Below are 22,286 nucleotides of genomic sequence, written 5' to 3'. Positions count from 1 at the left end.
TACTACTACTGCTGCAAAAAAAAAAAGCTAGCACACACAGCCCTGTTGGGCTGGGCCACAGCTTCGAGGATCACCTTTCATTAAATAATTACTGCAATCAAAATATTTTTGTAGCAAGGGCACTTTCTGAATTTTGGGAGCCATTGTACCCCTTGGAAAGTGACATTTCATGTTGGAGTCTTCAAACAATCTCAACCCCACAATTGTAAGAGATAGGTTGGCTGTGACTTCTCGGGAATTGAGTGGATCAGCATCAGACAAAGGATTACTACCAAACGATCAGCATGACAGGACATATTTGATGGCTTTTTCTGCTGTTAATTGGGTGATACGAGCTACCATAAATTTGGGGATGCAACAAGGTGCATCACAGCTTTGTAAGCTAGCCACATATACTGTCTTGCATTGGCTACTGTTGATACTTGACATTCTTGCTAAGGATATATTTGCAGTTTGATTCTGTCTAGTAATTAATTGTTACTTGGATCTTTCTTCCTCAAAACCTCCATGCAGGCGCAATCAGCTGAGCCTCACTCACTGTCCTTGATAGAAAACCGCTTGTTTGTATTCACCAAGTGGTGCTGGTTCTCATGTTCAAAGCAAGGTTTAGCAGAGCTGCAGTGATTCTTCCAGATTCCTAGTCTTATTCTCAGCGTTGTGGAAAACTGCAAGTTTCAGAGTATTTATTGCCCCTGGAGGGATCCCCTCTGACACGTGGAGGTAACTCACCAATGCACTCAACGCTAGCAAACTGGAATATGGCAATTGCACCCTATGCCGGCATCACTGAGAAACTACATTTTAGACTACAAAGAATGCAGCAGCCAGACTCATTATGGACATCCCCGGACACAGCCACATCTCCTCCCACCTCGGAAACCTACTCTGGCTCCCAGTTAACAGGCACATCACACAAACTCTTGATCCACACCTCCAAGGCACTACACAACATAGGACAGGCATACCTCAACCACCGCCTCTCCTTCTATGTACCCAACATACATCTCCATTCTTCCCAGCTCATCCTTGCAGCCATTCCAAAGATCCTTAAAAGCACAGCAGGAGGAATATCCTTCCCCCTACCTCACATCCTGGACATGGAACACGCTACCTCTCAAGCTCAGGCAAACCACATCACTGAAGCAGTTCAGGATGACCTCAAGACCTGGCTTGTCGATTGAGCAGCACACCCACAAACCGCGCTTTAAAAATAACTGATTGATTGGGGCAGGTCATCGTTCTATGCTGGTCCACCATTCTCACTCCAGAAGTCCAGATAATCCATCTGAATAAGTAGCTAAAACTAGAAACACTAGAGAAAGCCAGATCCAAAATAAGAGTTCCAATCTACTAAAATACAGAGCACCTTTGCCGGAATACTTCCCTGACTGCCACAAAGGTGGTGAGCAGGAACCAACTGATCAAGACTAAGTTATGACATATTTCCGTTGGGTCTAAGCAGTTTACAGACCGTTTTTGGCATAATACAAGGGCACCTGAAGATTGGGCAGAAGACACATGGATTGCCAGATAAATGAGTAAAAAATACAGGATGGCACAGCCATTGCACAGTTCAAGGATTTTTTTATTCCGTACAAAGTTGTGACCCTCCCATTTGTTGTTCCCTGTAGATGCCATGTTGTGCATCACATACTTGAATAAAAAGTACAGGATGGCACAGTTGTCACACAGTTCAGTGATCTCTTCATCCACAGTAGTGACCCTCAGTTGTATTTCAGTGTAAATGTTAATGGGTGATTGTTTTTAATTTTTTTTATTTATTTTTAAATAAACTTTGCACCTTTTAACCATTGTGATCATATTTTCTTTATTTAGGTGCCATAGGTTTATTGTTCTATTTGAATACAGATTTATACTTCTATTTTTGTCAGTGGAAAAACATGGTAAAATGAAATTATAGCAAGTCTTATCCGTTTATAATTGTAATAGCCAGCTTGTCACTAGCAAATTTTGTCACGCATTCGCTGCCAAAAAATGTAAAGTTCTGTTTAGATGTTGACGACGTTTGAAGGGGAGGTCTTACCATGCACATCACCAACCATCAAGTTTCTGTCTCAGTTTTAAAGAATAAGATAATTGCATGTATTCCCTAAAACAAGTATATTTTACCTTATACTTAAACTAGAGACTCTGGCGGTCATTCTGACCCTGGCGGTCAAAGACCGCCAGGGCGGAGGACCGCGGGAGCACCGCCGACAGGCCGGCGGTGCTCCAATGGGGATTCCGACCGCGGCGGTAAAGCCGCGGTCGGACCGGCAACACTGGCGGTCTCCCGCCAGTGTCCCGCCGCCCCATTGAATCCTCCAAGGCGGCGCAGCTTGCTGCGCCGCCGAGGGGATTCCGACCCCCCCTACCGCCATCCAGATCCCGGCGGTCCGACCGCCGGGAACCGGATGGCGGTAGGGGGGGTCGCGGGGCCACTGGCATGGGCACTGCAGGGGCCCCCGTAAGAGGGCCCCTACAAGTATTTCACTGTCTGCTGTGCAGACAGTGAAATACGTGACGGGTGCAACTGCACCCGTCGCACAGCTTTCACTCCGCCGGCTCGATTCCGAGCCGGCTTCATCGTGGAAGCCTCTTTCCCGCTGGGCTGGCGGGCGGCCTGAAGGCGGCCGCCCGCCAGCCCAGCGGGAATGTCAGAATTACCGCCGCGGTCTTTCGACCGCGGAACGGTAACCTGACGGCGGACGCCCGCCCGCCAAGGTCAGAATGAGGGCCTCTGTGCTACACGTTGACTTTTGTGTTCTGTTTTTTTCTCATGTACATCATATTTCCACAAAGCTTAATTGCTATTGCCCACATGCTGCAGTTATGATCATGTATCATGCTGTACAGCCTGTACAGCAGGCGTCTCCAACGAGCTCGTGCTTGTGAGCTCACCATCTACCTGCCAGTAGCTCTACTGTATGCAGCCCAGCCTTCTACATTTGAACCTTTTTCTTGGTTGAAGTAATATACGTATTACAAAGTTGTGTATTCCAAGACGAAGATGTGCGCATTTTCAAAACGCATAATACTGATGTTAGGAGAAAAATGGCTGAATTTTTAAAAATATATTTAAAGATTCTTTTTTTTTTTAGTGTTAAATCGTGCGGAGATTTAGTGCTAATATGATTAATTTCATGTAAGAGGTCGCTGTGGCTGGCATGGATTACCTACATAAAGACATTCAAAATTGTTCAAGCCATTTTTACATAACGGCTGGCATCTCTTCGGATGAACTGAGGTGATCCCTGATTGTTATCTTGACTATGATGGCCACTAATGTAATTTTGTCAGATGATGTTACTGTTGTAACACTCATAATATTAGTAGCTCGCAGTGATTGTCATTGAACATACTTAGCTCTTTTACACAAAAGGTTGGAGACACCTGCTCTGCAGCATCTGTGAAAGAAGTATGGAAATTTTGAAATTAATTTATATGGAAGTTCATTGATCACCTAGATACTCTGTTTTAATAATCCTTAAGTAGGTACAAACACTCAAGGATGCATGGCTATTTCTGTAGTTTCTAAATTAGACTGGTTACATAGGATCTATAACCCATGGCGGGCAGCAGACCTAGGGGAGGTGGAAATTTTACTTACGAACAACAGTAGCAAAAGCAGGCCTACTTCAGAGATTTTCTTAAACATTCAATGCATCACAACCTCAAATTTGCTCGTTTTTAGGTTTTGCTTCGGTAGGGATGCATTGAGGCAAAGCCCTACTTTGAGGTTCTTGAACGGGGAAGGGAAAACTTGTCTGCATTACAAGGAGTGCCCTTTATTCTTGGTGCCTTCACATGCAGCAGATGCATGTGCGCTGGTATGGGGAAGAGAATCCATCTGCCAGTGGCTGTACGAAGTCAGTCCTTCCCCTGGCCTGCAGATTCGCCCTGTCCACCACCTGCACCTCTGTTTACTTGAGAAATTCCCACTAGTCCCCAGACTTAATCCTCTGTCATGCAAATCACTCCTGCTTCCACTCAGACTTCCACCACACCCCATGAGTCACTCCTCATACCTCAGGCAGTCTCCATGAATCACTCCAACTTCTCCAGTGACCTCCTTTTCTGCCCTTTTCCCCGGCACTCCTGGTTACTCACGCTCATGCTGCAGTCTTACTTTTCCCACTCCAGGGATCAGGGAGCCAGGCTGCTCAAGCACACACATTTGACTGACTACCCCTGGTACTCCCATTTACTCCTTTCCCAGGGTGCATGATTGTTTACTGATTGCCCCCAACTCAGTCATGTTTGCTTGGCCCACATCGAGGATCCTTCTGCCCACTTGTCCCTGAGGATGCCTGGGGTTCCCCCGTCCATCCGACCGAAATAGTAGATTGTGGAGCAGCAGCCAGGAACCAAGGTAGGGTAACAGTTGCGGCCTGGAATTCCAAATTCAGGCAGGGTCATACCATAATAACACAACTCGGGCAGATCAACGTGTTTGCTAGTGTACATGCATTGCCAAACCACTCTCTAAAACTTGGGACAGATTTTTGTTTGCCATGTCCATATTTTCTGGAGACGGTTGTTCAAGGCAAACCCCCCTGCATTTGTGAATGCTTGTTTAATATTGAGGATCATAACAAAGGGTTTTTTGTAGTTCATGAAATAGCCTGCCTACGCTTTTTTGTATCAATCTTGGGAGGATCGCTTTTCCAGGATTCAAACCGGACATGCAGGTCTCTGGGCTGGTGCATTGTTGTCTCTCTTGTGCGTCAGTTACAGCTAAGGCGCTTACATAAAATACCTTCAGAAAAATACGTGAAATCAGGGAGTTATTTTCTTTAAAGTTGTTTTTTTAATGAATATCATTTCCAGAAAAAAGTACAAAAACGTGAAGTGGTTCAGTATGCTGTAATTGCAGTGTTTGAATGTGAACATAGTAAATAATGTCCTCTCCTTTTAATGCAGTCCGGTCTGACCCAGGCAGTGCGAGAGAGTAAAATTGCACTTCAGCAAGCAGAATACGAGTTTTTGTCCTTTGTGCGGCAGCATACACGGCCTGGACTCTGCCCGCTAGCAGGTAAGACCTGTACAACCGTTCAGTTTGTCGATTGTGTACATGCTGTTTATTGTTAAGAACACTCTGTACACTTTGAAGTGTTTTTTTTTGTATTTTTGATTTATTTTAAGTGAAACTTTTTTTATTGCAACAAATCCCGCTCTGACCTCTGTGTGAGTGCCATGTTCTAACAAAAGCTTCTTTGGAATAAATGTTTCTTGTTTATTAAATTTCACACTCTAAAATAGTCTAGTGATTTATTTTTGGACACTCCCTTTTCGTAAATATGCCCTAACCTGTGTTTCATTGTCCACGCTGGGTGTGGCAGTGTATCTGATGTACAATGATGTTGAAAGCATGCATGTATAAAGTCTGTGTCTTCTGGAGATAATCAGTCTTTAGACGATGAGGTGGGTGGAACATGAGACAGAGGCACGTCTGAGACCATGCACAAACTTCTTGTATGGTACAAGTTTCAAAGTTTCGGCATGAAAAACTCACCACTGAAGTCCTGGTGGCCTGGACTTCATGGCACATGCAATTTGAGTAGTCAGCTGTGGCTCTTGAAGTTGTCCATCATGATAAGGAATATGGCCGATCCTCAGATATTGATTGAAGATATTCGGAGGCAAGACCCTGGAATAAAAGAGGTCACGTGGTGGGATGCAAGGAGAGACCATGCTGTCAGTTTGTATCTACTCAAGACGTTTTTTTTTTTATGATTCAGTTATTTCCTTTACAGCAAATCCAAATTTGAATCTTGTTTTGTGAGGGTACTAACTGGAACAAACGGTTAATTATTCCCTTTTATTTGTAGGCAACTCTGTCCATGCAGATAAGAAGTTTCTTGACAAGTACATGCCTCAGTTCATGAAGCACCTTCATTATAGAATAATAGATGTGAGCACTGTGAAGGAGCTCTGCAGGTAACTGGGGCAGGGGCAGCTAGCACCAAGGCCTGTTGATGCACATGTGATTTTGTAGTCTGTTTTCTGCTGTGAGAACTGTGAATGAGCTATGAGTTGACCTGTATAAAGGCATGTTAAGTAGTAATGGTTGCAGCAGGTTCAGATATGAGAGACAGAAGGATTACCGATATTTGGGAAGTTTAGAAGTTTTAAATTTTTCATCCCAGAGTTTGTAAGTTGATTTAGTTTGCGTTCTCCAGTATTGTATCGTACATTAATCTTCCCCGCCGTCCTGGTGGGAATTCCAGGGAAACAGTCAAATAAGCAGTGTTCAAGCATTAGTATTAAAACCTCGTAGAAAACAATAGACACTGGTAGCCAATTCACATTGTTTGAAAGCAACCAAACTTCAACCAACCAGAGCAAAGACTCTGAAGCACTCTTCCCCTCCCTGGGCCACCATACCTCAAATTTCTTACCTCATGTTGTGTATTGGGGACTCTCCCTGAGCTCTGCTCAGTCAGTGTTGCTCAGCTCAACGTTTGACCTGGCAGGTATCCAGTTTTGACCAAAACGACAGACAATACCTGAGGTAAAGTTGGGGAGTGTGCTTGGCGTATTTCATCATGTCTGAGGGTTCCAAGACCAGGCTCTTCAGGCCTTGCTGATCCTGTGGAAAATCAGAAGATCCCCACAAAGAATACCTATACTGCTTATACTCTCAGCACAAACCCAAAGAGTATAAATATTGTCACACTTTTCAGCAAATATGCTAAAAGATTGTGAGGCCAGACTGCTCCTGTGGTTACGGAAGGAAAAAGCACACTCGGATTCAGATTCTGACTCTTAAGGAGAGGGTCCATTCATCCTTGAGAAAAATAAGGTGTTTCCCCCCTCAGCGGACCTGGGTGCAAAAAAGGCAAAGTCTCACTCCAGAGAGACCAGTGTGGAGAGGTCTAGAGTTAAGAAGCCGTCTGGGCCTTATCCCTCTCAGGCAGAACAATCTGCCTCTATTTCCTCTGCATCTGCAACACCTTTCAAACATTTGTCGTCGAAGGAAATTCGCCCGTCGACGGGCCCGCCAGATAAGGTTACTGCGTTGACAATTGCTTCGACGTTAATTTAATCTCACACACCTGTAATGATGGCCGTGGCAACGGCTTCCACCTCTGCATTATCAATGAAGACTGTAACAGCATCGTCGTCATTGATGACTGTTTCCGACAATGCGGGTATCACCGCCGACATCAGCAACCACATTACCTGAAGTCCTTCTGTCATCGAGGGCTGCTTCTAGGCATGCATCGACAACAACTCTTTTGATGGTGCCATCGATAACCACAATAGAAACATTGTTTGTCTCAACAAATGGCATTTCCTCATCTTTGCCTCAAGACCTAGCCCATCTATCTCCTTTGCCACCGGTGCACCTGCTGGAAATGCAGGAGTCAGGAGATGAGGGTCTATTTGGCCCCACATACATTCCCTCCCAACTCAGTGTGAAGTGCCAGGAGTCGGAGGTTGAGGGGCCAGAGCGGAAACAGGCTACCTGTCTGGAGGGTGACTTCTCTTTCAAGGACAGGGACCGTCATCCACCTCCAGAAAATGATTCTTTCTAGGAACATTATACGTATGAGTAAGAGGCTGACCATCAACAGGTTGAAAAATCTTCTGTCATGATCCCACTATCCTTATTCACTGACCGAAGCATAATGATTGAGGACTACTACAGGTGATTTCTAGACACCAATGCCTCTGATCAGCAAACGCTGATTAGAGCTCCTGAGAGTGTCTTCATTGCAACCAAGAGAAAGGCCTGTGTCGCTATTAGTAATGATCACGAATACCCTTGCCAACAGTGACCAACCACCTGAAGAAGGTGAAATTCAGTTTGATGCTAGAGATAGCCTGAATGAGATGATTATGTGACTCCGTTACCAGCCTCTCTCATTCCTCCTCAAGCTGATTCCCCACCAGCAGACATTGGGAGGTTCCACAACGTCTTGGAGAGTGTGTGTAAATGCTTTGACCTACTCCCAGTGAAGCAGACTGAATGCTTCCTTTATGATTTTGTCAGATTCTCCATGCACCACTCAAGGCATCCCGCTTGTGGACTTTTCTTGGCAGGAAGTGTTGAAGATCAAGCCTCGGTTGTCTATCCAGCAGTTGTCCCCAAGCTAGTAAAAAAATATAAGGCTCCTGATTCCACTCCTACATGCCTTATTGGTCAGCCGAGACCTGACTTGGTAATTATGCAGGCTGCGCAGCAGTGAGCAAAGACCCATCTTCATCTTGCTTTGCTCCCCGGATATGGAAGTCCGGAGGCTCGACAATATTGGCAAGAGTTTTTCTGCCATGGCAGCAACACATTCATCAGGGCCTCCAATACTCTGGCAGTCCTAGGGAGATATGACCGTCAGATGTGGTTTGATTTGTAATCACTCTTGTAATATCACCCACAGGACAAGAAGGAAGAGGCTCGGGACATTCCAATGGAATGTGAGAAGGCCTTGTTGGAGATTGATGTGGCCATGGACATTTCAAACATGGCTTTCAGACACATGGCAGTTGCGGCAGTATTGGGTTGCCAGGGATGGCTGAAAGTGACATCTTTCTGTCCAGAGGTTCAGTAGAAGATATTTGATTTGCCTTTCGACGGAGAGAACCTATTGGTCAAACATTTGGACGAGGCTTTACAGTCCAAGATAGATACAGAGACTACCCGTTCTTTGGGCACATTGCAGCAAAAAAAAAAAATTAATTTCTGGACAGAGGTAGAGGCCAGTTTGCGTTCAGGCCACCTTCGCAGCAGACTAGGTACCAGCCTTATCTGCAGCAGTGGTTTTGTGCCCCTTATCCAGCAATATGCAGCCTTACAAACCATTGGCAGCTTATGCCAGACAACCAGCGTGTAGACGTCCTTCGCTGGAGGAGTTACAGGATGGTTCCAGAAGACAATGATGCAATGCAGGCACCTGTCGCCTCAGTCCCATTCTAATACAGCTACTTTTTGTCCAAATTCTTCAATCATTGGAATCTAATCTCCGACGACAAATGGGTGTTGGACGTAATCTAACATGGTTATACATTGGAATTTGCTGAAAAGCCTCCCAGTCTCTCTCCACGGAGATCCTCTCATCGCCATCTCTCCATACTCAAGAAGGAGATTTAATCACTTCTTGCCAAGAATGCAGTAGAGGAAGTTCCACCAAGCCAATGCAGTTTGGGATTTTATTCCAACTTCTTCCTTAACAAAAAGAGGTCAGGACAATAGAGGCAGGTCATGGATCTCAGGGTATTAAACAGATTCGTCAAGAAGCAGTCTTGATGAATGTTATCTCTGCAGGAGATCCTACAGATGATGCATTCAAGGGACTAGATGGCTTTCCTAGTTCTTTTGAATACATATTTCCACATCCCTATCCATTCAAAGCACAGAATATTTCTAAGGTTCATGGTGACAGGGTGCCATTATCCGTTCAAGTTGCTTCCTTTTGCCCTAAAATCAGCTCCTAGGGTATTTACCAAATGCATGGTGCCAGTGGCGGCCTTTCTCAGACGTTCAGGTCACCAGGTATTCTAACAACTAGTTAATAAAGGGCTCCATGTTTCAGATAGCAAAGCAATCGAATCTAGCTTGCCTCTGGCCGTTCCAGTTTCTGGGTCTCAAGCTAAACAAGGAAAATTCTTCTCTCAGTCCATCCAGATAGGCACTGTTTTTAGGAGCAATTCTTGGACACAAGTGTGTCCAAGGCATTTCCTGCTCAAGAACGGATTCTAACGTCTGAAAAGAATAACTCAGCTGTTCTCACCTGGAAAGTCCACTTCTGTCAGGAAGTACAAGTCCATGTTGGGGATGATGTGATCCTGCATCCCATTAATCCCAAACTATCATGCTACCACAAGAAACCGGCTGTCCGTAGCATAATATGGACTGGCATCTGGGCAGTTCCCAGATGTCCAGCTCTGTGATGACCCGGCAGTTTCCCCACATGTTTGGTATCAAACATCTGTGTTTTTAACCCTGAGCAGGATTACCATGCTCAGAATTAACTGGCATGTGCCCAGGTGGCACCCTTAGAGGGTGCCCACCGAGTTACCAAACTCTCTGGTGGCAGAGCTCGAGAGAGCCCACCAAAACAGCAGAGACAAAAGTCTGCCCTCCTGCTGGATGTGCTAGAACTTCCACAGAAGGGAGACAAAGGACCTGGGCAAGTAGGAGGTCCCACCTCTTCCTCCCAGGCTAGCTGATGTGAAAAGGTAATCAAGGCGGTGAGCCTCAATCTTCCCCGCCCCTGAAGTGTAATTACTTGTCCCTCAGTGGAGGCTAAAGCCCCTCCTGCCCTGTCTAGCCCAACAGGTGGGAAAAGTAGCTATGCAAGAGGCGTATACCCCCAAAAAGCTAGCCACACCTTTTGGGTGGACTAGGGGGTCTGTACAGCCAAAGTGGCAAAGTTCCAACTGTTGATTCCTGGACCTGCCCCCCAAAGACCTATTCATTAAAAGGGTAGAGTGTGTATCAACCCCCAAGTACCTGTTTGCCAAGTGGTGCAAATGCACCAGTCACCGCATCCTCGTCCGAACCAAGGACAGCCAAAACACCTCTGCACCCAGGCTTCCTGGGCAAGGTGATAAGAAACTGACAGTTGATTCTTAGTCTAGGGCCCCGCAGAACCTGAAGTCTGGTGGGATCCCCAGAACTCACCCTGCAAGTGCCAGAGTGCACCCTTCGATTTTCACCTTTGACTTTAATGAGAGCCTTTTAAACCGTGAAATACCCTATTTTCTAAAGCTTCTCAAATTCATAACTCCAGTTTTGTGTGTAACTTAAAGTTTGTTCTGGTGTCTAAATTTCTATAAAAATAAGCTTTATTTTTCTAAATATGATTTGGATTTCTTTCGAGTTGTCATTTAATTGTCTTTGTCGGTATTGTGAAGTGCTATACACATGTTCCACTAAGTAGCCTGACTACTCTTTGCTGCACTACCAGGACTGTCTAAGGTTTACTAGTGTGAACCCGAGGTCCACTTCTGGGTAACATGCTACTATTATATGGTAAGACTCCCAACTCTTACCACATAATACTTCCACCTTGCTGCAGTTCACCACTCATTGCAACAAAAAGTGCAATTTGTACACCAGCAGATACCCTCAATCGGGCTCTTGGGGAAACGCATTCAATTTTGCATGGACAGGCATATTTATTTATGCATTTCCTCCATTTCCACTCATTCCCAGGATCATTCGCAAGATGAAGTGCGAACCTTGCCGTCTTGCACTCTTAGCCCCAGCATGGCCAAGACAGTATTGGTTCACAGAGCTACTTCGCCTTTCAGAGAACCCTCATATACAGTAGCAACCTATACAGAACCTATTGTCAATAGATGCGGGGAAAGTGCTACATCCACAAATTGACACTGTCAGTCTGGCTTCTCATGATATTGAGTTTGGTGCCCTAGGTCTCTCTGAGGAAAGCTCTTCCATTTTGCAAAAGGCTTGGGTTGCATCTCCCAAAAAAAAAATGCTACTCTAAGTGGAAGATATTTTTTTCATGGTGTGCTTCTTAGTCTTGTCATCTACCCCAAAGCAGATCCTCCTGTGTCTGTTGCACCTAGAAAAATCAGGACTCACTCTCTCTTTGGTTAGAGTCCATTTGGCAGCCATTTATAGATTCAGGAGTTGTTCTGGGCAATTATCACTTGTTCTGATTGGCTGGTCAAAGAGTTCATGAAGGGACTTTTTCAAGCCTATCCAGTGCAGTGGCAGCTTAATACAGTCTTATCTCAGCTTACCAGATCTCCATTTGAACCGATTCACATTGCAGAGTTGAAATTTCTCTCTTGGAAAGTAGCCTCTCTGTTGGCTATCGCGTCCGCAGGAAGAATAAGTGACATCCTTGAGAACTTTAGCTACAATTCCATTCAGATAGTCATCCTTCATACTAACCCGAAGTTTATTCGGAAGGTTCCGACTTCTTGTCACTTAAGTGAACCAGTTATTTTGCCAACTTTCTTTCCTAATCTGTCATCACCTGGGGGAAGAGCCTTGCACTTTTTGGCACTCGCCTTTGTCTTTAATTCTATCTGGACAGAACAAAAACTTTCAGGAAGTCCACAGCTTTTGACTTCTTTTGCACCACCCAGAAAAGGACAAGCTGTGTCACAGGGAAGCATTGATCACTGGTGTCTACAACCATCGCTTTTTGGCATGAAAAGGGTGGAAGACCGCTATCTATGAAGGTGAAAGCTCATTCTACCCAAAAGGTCACAGCTTCTTCAGCCTTGTTCACAGGGTTAATGCTTACTCTTCACAAAGCACTACTGTTTGGATGCATGGAGAAAAACTGATGTGGCGGTCGGACATCCATTTCTATAAGGTTGGTCAGCATTGGATTTGTTGAATCACTTGGTTGTCAAAGGGCTTTTTTTCTCTGTTCTTTCTCATTCTCTCCATTGTTACCATTTGTAATGAGGCTGTCTGGTAATGGTTTTCATATCTGTGCGAAAAGGCCTCTTTCGTCATTGTTAATCCCCCACTTTTTGCCTGGTATTTGATGTGATCTCAAACCTGTTAGTGCCTAGGGCCCCTCCCAACCAGGCTCCCTCTGCTAGATCTCTTTCCCAAAATTGTTATGATGCATTGGCACAATTGGCAACACCTTATAGCTGCTGCTATAAGTCCCTAGTAAATGGTACTTAGGTACCCAGAGCACAGGGGACTAAGATTAGGCCCCATAGGGCAGCAGCACAGATTGTGCCACCTTCTAGGGCAATACATCCAGAAGCACCAAACACTGCCATTGCAGGCTGAGTTTCTGATGCAATCTGAAATGCAAGCTTGACATGGCACACAGGCTGTGTGCCCTGTCTACCATACACTGCATGCAATATAGGTATGTTAAACCTCCGACAGGCCTTCTAGCTCTAATGCATGGTGCCCTGTCTTGTATGTGTGGACATAGATGCATGAGCAATATGCCCCTACTGTGTCCTTGCCAAACCTGGGATATAGTAAGTGCATTTTAAATGCATGTGCTGGACACTGGTCAGTACGAGTTTCCCAGCTACATGATTGATACCAAACAACCCAGGGTTCAGAGTAGCCAACAACTCGGAATGATAAATCCAAACTGGTACCAATATTGGATTTATTACAAAATGTACCCAGTGATCACATTAGAGAATGCCCCCTGCAAAAGCTATCTATTCTGGCATGGTTGCTGGCCCATCCAAAACAGCTTGCCACCAGCAGCCAAGATTCTGGAACCCTGGGGTGAGCGATCCTGCTCTCTAGGTCCCAGGACAAAGCCCTTCCTGGGTAGAGGTGGCATTACCCCTCCCCCCAGAAATGTGCACTGCCCTGCTGGCGAGCTTCAAAGGGCTTACTGCCCTTGAAATTCAATCCTCAAGCCTGCTGCTAGCAGCAGATGGTCGCCTCTGTTGCAAGCCCCTACTTTTGGTGGGAGTAACAGTAGGAAAAACCACAAAGGACAGAAGTGGTCAGCCCCTCCATTTCATTTTCTGCCATCTTGCATGGAAGGAAAATAGCCAGTAAGATGCAGGGAAGTGACCTCTGCCCACAGGAAGTGGTCACTTAGTGGGTATAGCCAACCTAAGTTAGATGACCCATTGGTCACTACTAGGTACTCCCCTAAACGCCCACTGAATATAGTATTTAGTGGGCACCCCAAGACCAGAGATACAGATTTCAAGGACAAAAGAAGAGCCAAGGCTCGAGAACTGAAGTCCTGCTGCACCAAGAAAAGGGTGCCAAACCCTGCCTGCTGCACCCAGGACCCCACAGTGGCCGCTGACTGGTTGCTTGGACATTGGACAGGCTCTACAAACCACCAGAGGACCTCCACACTTCAAAAATCACCAAAGATCTCTCGCCAGAGTGAAGGCATCACTCCTGCAGCAAAGACCCAGTGAAGACCACTTCACTGACCAGCTACTGGCCAAGGAACCAGACACCACAGCCAGACCAAACTCCACCCAACGAACCGCCAGGACAAACCCTGCAAGTGTGCCAAGCTTGGTTGCACTGCGCCCTCCCGCAGCTGAACCGCACCATTGCCCCAGGTAGTGTTCACCTAATGTTGGCCACCCAGAAGGACAGCCCACTCCAAGACTGAAAAAGGACCAGGAGGAAGCCCCAGTCTAGGGACTTCAGAAAACGCAAGGACCTCTCACCAGAGTGCCCCTGCTGACCTGCAAGCAACCCTCAAAGTGACCTACCTCCTGCTTCCAAGGGCACCTTTGCGCCCAGTTCCTGGCTTAGTGAATTCACTCTGCATCTGCCCACCCTGTGCCCTGCACCGAAGATCCAGCTGTGCCCTATGGGTCCCCCACCCCTTGCGACTTCGAAACTCCAAGAGGATCCACCGGACTTGGCTTTAAATCCACTTGTGCAGTGATTTTCCAATTGATCCCCCGCAGTAGCCTGGCACTAGCTCCAACAGCTTTCTGCAGCTTCTTCCACCGAAACCAGGAGCCGCCCAAACTTCTCCAGGTGGGCCAGAGTGCCCACCACGGACCTTGACATACCTGCAAAAGAAGACATTGGTAAACTGTGGGAAGGTAGCCTCTTTCTAGCCTCGTTACCCCCACTTTTGGCCTGTTTGTGAGTATGTGTCAGGGTGTTTTTATTGGCTCACTGGGATCCTGCTAGCCAGGGCCCAGTGCTCATAGTGAAAACCCTATGTTATCAATATGTTTGATATGTGTCACTGGGATCCTGCTAGCCAGGACCCCCAGTGCTCATAAGTTTGTGGCCTATATGTGTTCCCTGTGTGGTGCCTAACTGTCTCACTGAGGCTGTGCTAACCAGAATCTCAGTGGTTATGCTCTCTCTGCTTTTAAAATTGTCACTGCAGGCTAGTGACTAATTTTACCAATTCTAATTGGCACACTGGAACACCCTTATAATTCCCTAGTATATGGTATCTACCAGGGTATTGGGGTTCGAGGAGATCCCTATGGGCTGCAGCATTTCTTTTGCCACCCATAGGGAGCTCAGACCATTCTTACACATGCCTGCCACTGCAGCCTGAGTGAAATAACGTCCACGTTATTCCACAGCCATTTTACACTGCACTCAAGTAACCTATTAGTCACCTATATGTCTAACCCTCACTTACACTAGGTAACTTTGCACCTAACCTTCAGTGAGGGCGCCCTGGCACTAGCCAAGGTGCCCCTACATTGTTCAGGGCAATTTCCCCAGAATTTGTGAGTGCGGGGACACCATTCCACGCATGCACTACATATAGGTCAATACATATATGTAGCGTCACCATGGTAACTCCGAACGTGGCCATGTAACATGTCTAGGATCATGGAATTGTCACCCCAATACCATTCTGGTACTGGGGGGACAATTCCATGCATCCCGGGTCTCCAGCATAGAGCCCGGGTACTGCCAAACTAACTTTCCGGGGTTTTCTCTGCAGCTACCGCTGCTGCCAACCCTCAGACAGGTTTCTGCCCCCCCGGGGGCTGGGCAGCCCAGTCCCAGGAAGGTAGAACAAAGGATTTCCTCAGAGAGAGGGTGTTACACCCTCTCCCTTTGGAAATAGGTGTGAAGGGCCTGAGAGGAGTAGCCTCTCCATGCCTCTGGAAATGCTTTGAAGGGCACAGATGGTGCCCTCCTTGCATAAGCCAGTCTACACTGGTTCAGGGATCCCCCCCAGCCCTGCTCTGATGCGAAACTGGACAAAGGAAAGGGGAGTGACCAGTCCCCTAACCAGCACCGCCCAGGGGAGATGCCCAGAGCTCCTCCAGTGTCCCAGACCTCTGCCATCTTGGATGCAGAGGTGTGAGGGCACAATGGACAGCTCTGAGTGGCCAGTGCCAGCAGGTGACGTCAGAGACCCCTCCTGATAGGTGCTTACCTTTCTTTGTAGCCAATCCTCCCCTGAGGGCTACTTAGGGTCTCTCCTGTGGGTATTTCACCAGATAACGAATGCAAGAGCTCACCAGAGTTCCTCTGCTCTTCCCTCTTCGACTTCGGCCAAGGATCGACCGCTGACTGCTCCAGGACGCCTGCAAAACCGCAATAAAGTAGCAAGAAGACTACCAGCAACATTGTAGCGCCTCATCCTGCCGGCTTTCCTGACTGTTTCTTGGTGGTGCCTGCTCTGAGGGCTGTCTGTCTTCACCCTGCACTTGAAGAAATCTCCTGTGGGTCGACGGAATCTTCCCCCTGCCAACGCAGGCACCAAACTTCTGCATCACCGGTCCTCTGGGTCCCCTCTCATCTTGACTAGCCTGGTCCCTGGAACACAGGAGCTGGATCCAAGTGTCCCTGACAGTTCAGTGGCCCTTCTGTCCAAGTTAGGTGGCGGTAAGTCCTTGCCTCCCCATGCCAGACAGTAATCCTGTGTACTGCGTGAACTGCAGCTGCTAGGGTTTTTAAAACTTTTTTACAACTTTTAGGAAGCGCACTCGCTATTGTTTGATATCGGGTCACAGATATATACGACAGAAAATAATGGTGGAGAGATCAAGGATAATTAGATCGAGAGAACTATTAAACGAAATACGAGAGATACTATGTTAGTACTGGAAGAACAGGAATAATGACAAGAATGTCTTGAAGAAATCCTAGGGGTACTCCCCCGGATGAAACACGTGTTGACGACGTTCAAGCAAGTTTGGAGTTTTTTGTAATACAAATGGGACAATTGGACTAATGACATTATTGTGAATATAACAACGCAAAAACAAGCCTGGAGATGTTGGTTATGTGAATGGGATAATTGGAAGAATTATATTGTTGTGAATTGAAAAATCGAGTTGAATATTAGTTTAGTAATTGGATTTGAAGATGGACTTAATTTCATTTTCCAGGAACTCACATTGTTCTATTGTTACTTTTACTTTTGTGCTGTATAAAATATAATTATTGGTAGATAGATCTTGACTTAGAGATTTAAGTGTGTGTTGTATTTAAATTGAATTACTTCATGTGTGCCATTACTCTTTAAAACATTGTGAGATATCCCAGTTAGGTTTATCGGTAAGGTGATTGTGGAGGGTGGACACCTGAGTTTTGTGCACCGTGGTAAAGTGAGTGGTGTAAGGGCAAAATAATTCTGAAATTGGAGCGCCAGTCACTCACTATTGCACGCTCTTTCAGTTTGCAGCTGCTAGGGCTTCTGTGCACTTTTGCAAGACTTCCTTTGTGCACAGCCTAGCCCAGGTCCCCAGCACTCCGTCCTACATTGCCCAACTCGCTGAATTGGACTTCGACTTTGTGGGACCCCTCTTTTGTTGTGCTGAGTTGACCGTCGTGCTCAGATCTTCTGAACACCGGTTCAGGTGCTTCTGCGGGTGCTGCCTGCTTCTGCGTGGGCTGTCCCTGTTGCTGAGCGCCCCCTCTGTCTCCTCCTCCAAGGGACGACCTCCTGGGCCCTTGCAGCATCAAAAAACGTCAACTGCGACTCTTGCAGCTAGAAAGGCTTGTTTGCGGTCTTTCTGCGTGGAAACAGCCCTGCATCCTCCAGCACGCCATGGGACATCTTCTGACTAAAGGAGAAGTTCCTGGCACCTTCCGTTGTTGCAGAATCTTTGGCTTCTTCCACCCGGAGGCAGCTCTTTCGCACCTTCATCTGGGGTTTAGTGGGCTCCTGTCGTCCGTCCCCCCCCCCCCCCCCCCTCCCCCCTCACCAGACACTTGTGACTCCTGGACTCTGTCCCCTTCCTTTACAGGTCCTCCGGTCTAGGAATCTGTCTTCAGTGCACTGCAGTCAGTTGTTGTCCTTGCAGAATCCCCTATCTCGACTTTACTGTCTTTCTTGGGTAGTAGGATAACTTTACTCTTACTTTTCAGGGTCTTGGGGTGGGGTATCTTGGACACCGTTAGTGTTTTCTTACACACCCAGCGACCCTCTACACACTACACTAGGCCTGGGGGTCCATTCGTGGGTTCGCATTCCACTTTTGGAGTATATGGTTTGTGTTGCCCCTAGGCCTATTTTTCCCTATTGCATTCTGTTGTGTTCTACAGTGTTTGCACTACTTTTCTAACTGTTTACCTGATTTGGTGTGTGTGTGTGTGTGTGTGTTTATATTTTGTGTATTTTACTTACCTCCTAAGGGAGTATATCCTCTGATATACTTTTGGCATATTGTCACTAAAATTAAGTACCTTTATTTTTAGTAACTGAGTATTGTTTTCTTATGATATCGTGCTAAGTGATATAAGTGGTATAGTAGGAGCTTTGCATGTCTCCTAGTTCAGCCTAAGCTGCTCTACTATAGCTACCTCTATCAGCCTAAGCTGCTAGAACACCTCTAACCTACTAATAAGGGTTAACTGGACCTGGCACAACGTGTAAGTACCACAAGGGTACCCACTTTAAGCCAGGCCAGCCTCCTACATAAGCGCATTCTTATTTTATATGCATTTTAAAGTTTCTCCATTTATTCCTATGGTGCGTAATTACGCACAAAAATACTTTTTTTGCTAAACTTCAAAAATTCATAACTTAAAAACTACTTACCCGATTTTGATCTTGATCCTAAAAAATTTTTATCGAAATCTGAAGTATTTTTGTAAATTGATCTCGAATTAATATTTTGAGTTTGTGGTCTCATTTATTGATACTGTGAGTACAACAAATGCTTTGCACTTCTCCAAGATTAGCCTAACTGCTCGACCAAGCTACTGTAAAAATTAGAGCATTAGGTGGTCTTGTTTTTACCTCTAAACCAACGTGTGGTTGCCCGGACTCTGTACAAAGTGTGCCTAGCTTTGCACACTACATAGAGAGCCAGCCTCCTGCAATATCATAGAATAGTGTTAGCTTTTAAAAATCACCTATAAAAGTTGATCATGGTGGGGTGGTTTACCTTAGCCGCCTCCACTATGTGTTTATAGTTGGTACTGCTTGCTAGTCTGATTCAAGCATGTGAATCCATGAAAGATAAAATACTTGAGAAAATGCAAGTTACTTACCTTACACTGTGGTTCACCTGTATTATCTTTCATAGATTTACATGTGACCCTCCCTTCCCGTTAAAGCCCACCATTATGTATACATTTGATTTTTTTCTCAGTGTACACTTGTGTGGAGTCCGCAAGAGATGGATTCATGGTCTCTGCTCTGACTGGTTGAAGTTTGGATGCTTTAAAACAATGTCAATTGACTACCAGTGTCTATTGTTTTCTATGAGGTTTTAATGCTAATGCTAGAACACTGCGTATATTACTATTACTGTGGGACTCCCACCATTACGACGGGAAAGATTCAAGCGTGTGACTCTAAGAAAGAAAACAAAACTGGAGAACCAAATTGTACAGTTATATTGTTTTTTGTTCTTTAACGGATGTCGGACCCATTTGAGGGAAACGTGATACAGAACAGGGCTACCAGGACCAAGCTGTGGTGGATGAGGATGTTTGCCACTAATATCCTGCAACCCTTCCTACTATGGCTCTGTAAAGTGAGCGAAGTGCAAACCTTTGCACACTTGCCTCTCAAGGTAGCAGGGGTGAGCACTCCAGGGCTTCTTAGAGAGCTTAGGGCCAAGAGCTCGGATCTCAGTCATTAACCAACAGACACAGTAACTTAGGGCCTGATTTAGAGTTTAGCAGACTGGTTACTCCATCACAAACGTAACAGATATCCTGCCCGCCATATTACGATTCCCATAAGATATAATGGGATCGTAATACGGCAAACTGAATATCCGTCACATAAGGGAGTAACTCCATCCGTCAAACTCTGTCAGGCCCTTAATGTCCAGCCAGGTGCTTTTCTTTTTGTCAAAGATAGTTCTTTAATTGCGCAACAAATCTAAACAAAACACATGCAATTAGATCAGGCTCTAAAGGCTTGTATATCTGATTATCTGGTCTGTAAAGCTTTAGGAGTCATGCCTACCTGTGTAATTCTATCACACCAGTCCTCTGTATTTTGGGCATATATGCAGAATAGGTCACTCACTGTTATCCTCACTGGGTGGAATGCAGTACTAATTCAGTAGTTTTTTCCCAGGTTTAATATGGGCAGAAGGTCTGGCTTCATCATTCTCAACTTGGCATTTGAAGACATGTGGTCCTGGACAGGGATATTGCTGGTTTGATGAAGTGGCCTGCGCCATCCATTGTCACACCAGCCTCTCCTCCGCAATTTTATGATGGGTGATAGAGCCGCAGGGCATCTCAAGCTGTTGTGGCCTATTAGGCTGTCCAACTTTATTAGGCTGCGATTTGCAGTTGTGGCCTTTCAAGGTGACCAGCCTTCACTCACTGACAAAGCGTCTTCCTCCCACATCAGCAGCGCCAGCTTGTGGTTTGCAGTGGCTGTCATGGGCAAGGCCACATTACATGTTGGTAAAGTCTTGGGAGGGCTTTTCTGAACAAGAACATGCAGAGAGCACTGAGATCAGGAGATACTGAGGCTAAGGGTTGCTCCTAGCTTCACACTTTCTCTGGGCAGATGCTGAGATACTTCCAGCAAAAAGTGCAGTCTTCAGACCATGTTCCCTCACCTCTGTGTGATTGGGTGTAAGGCAGACACTGGTCCTGATTACTTAAAGGTTCTTGACATACTCCATGGAGCACTCCCTTGTATGGTCCAGAAAAACTTGGAACTGTATCAAAGGTGGATGGTTTGGATTCCACTTCTACATACATTTCTTGAATGTGGATACACTGCCTCAAACTTCAGATCCTGTTTGGGGTGGTTTTCAAGTGCCCTTGTCAGGCTGTTCTCCAGACACGACCTTTGTGTAAGTTAATGACTCATAAAAAGGTAGCACTGGGGTTGTATCCAAGCAAGCGTTCCCACAAAATCTGCACAGTAAAGTGTGCGGTTCCAACGCATGCCTGCCATTGGACTTTTGAAAATAATATGGGACAGACAAAAAGACAGGCCTATGCTAGAAACCTCCCTCAGCTTGAACAACAAACTGCTGTCCTACCTTTCAAGGTCTTCATAGAATTTGTAAAGGTAGCTCAGTCTCCATCCTCCTCAGTTCATTGCTGGCTCTTCCCCCTCAAGGCACAGTACAGGCACTACACTTCCACTTTCTGAAGAAGCTGTCTTCAACCCCCAGCTTGAGCTATGCTGAACCATGGACATCTAGAATGGATCCCATTGGCTTCAGTACTCATTCCTCTCTCTAGCTACACACACACACACACACGTGCCACAGGCTCACTAAACATGCGCTTCACATACAGGAATTCAGCTCAAGGTTCTCGGTTTCACATAACAGCAGAATATTTCACCAGATGGTTAATAGGCCACACTCCCACTAAGGAAGATAAAAAGGCCTTGTCAGCTATATAATTACTGAACACAGTACTCTGCCACCACTGCTTTGAGTGGATAGCAGTCCTCTGTCTACCACACACTCTGCCATGTCACAGAACAATTCCTTGTATTGCCAGGGACAGGCCTAGACCACTGCACACAGTAGAATAGCATGTTATCATGGCCAGAATAAGTAGGCATACCAGATGTATATGCAGTCTGGCTGTTTGGGCAGGGGAAGGCACCCAAATACCATGCAGAGGAAATTTCTGCCCCAACAATAGACATTTCTTTTTGTTGTTTTATTTCTTCTGAGATTCTTACATTCTCCATTATTGGATCTTTCATAGATTCACATGCTTGAATCATTCCACATTGTCGAAGTGTTAGCCCCACGGGACATAACATAGCATTCTGTATTGTTACAATAGTCCCTAACGGCAGTGAACTGTCTCTTTTAATAATATATCTTTGGTCATAGTTCAAGTTTTTTTTTTTTTTTTAAATGACAATCAGGTGGCACCACCCTCTAAAATACTCCAAAGAGGGGCTGCATCCCTCTACTGCACATTGTGTGAAGGGAGTCTCCCTGAGGTCTGCTCAGTTTTTTCCCTTACTTCGACCTACAATTCAGCTGGAAATGTAGTAAACTTCCAAGAAAGGACTCTTCAGATCCTGCAAGTCCTGTGTGTGTGTGTGTGTGTGTGTGTGTGTGTGTGTGTGTGTGTGTGTGTGTGTGTGGGGGGGGTGGGGGGTGGTAACATCTTCAAGTGGAGGACCCACATAAGGAATATCTTTACTGCCTCTACCCCAGCCACCAGGTAAAGGACTGTAAGATGTGTTAGACCTTGTCTGCAAAGAATCTAAAAGACAGAGGTGGAGGCTACTTCTGTGGCTACAGAAGTCTAAGAGCTAAAAGACTACCACTTCTGAAGAGGACAGTAACACTTTAGAGAGGTCGAGAAAAAGGGCACGATCCTCTGAGGGATCATCTAAGGAGTGTAGAAAGGCCTTAAAATCTTTCCATAAAGATCGTCTGAAAAAGGAGAAAGACATCATATCTCCAAAAAGAAGGCCTCCTTTCAGTCCACTTCTCCA

General features: G+C 45.9%; 1 protein-coding gene across 4 annotated transcripts in view; it reads left to right on the top strand.

Moving 5' to 3' along the window:
- Positions 1–22,286, top strand: part of REXO2 (RNA exonuclease 2) — a 261,017-nt gene that overhangs the window by 204,426 nt on the left and 34,305 nt on the right. For all 4 annotated transcript variants that reach the window (XM_069224928.1, XM_069224927.1, XM_069224929.1 and 1 more), the window contains 2 exons: positions 4,924–5,035; positions 5,832–5,940. In XM_069224928.1, the coding sequence (XP_069081029.1) occupies positions 4,924–5,035; positions 5,832–5,940 (221 nt within the window). The remainder of the gene's footprint in view (positions 1–4,923; positions 5,036–5,831; positions 5,941–22,286) is intronic.

The sequence above is a fragment of the Pleurodeles waltl genome, chromosome 3_1 (assembly GCF_031143425.1).
Source record: "Pleurodeles waltl isolate 20211129_DDA chromosome 3_1, aPleWal1.hap1.20221129, whole genome shotgun sequence".
Taxonomy (NCBI): domain Eukaryota; kingdom Metazoa; phylum Chordata; class Amphibia; order Caudata; family Salamandridae; genus Pleurodeles; species Pleurodeles waltl.
This window is presented reverse-complemented; position numbering and strand designations above follow the sequence as displayed.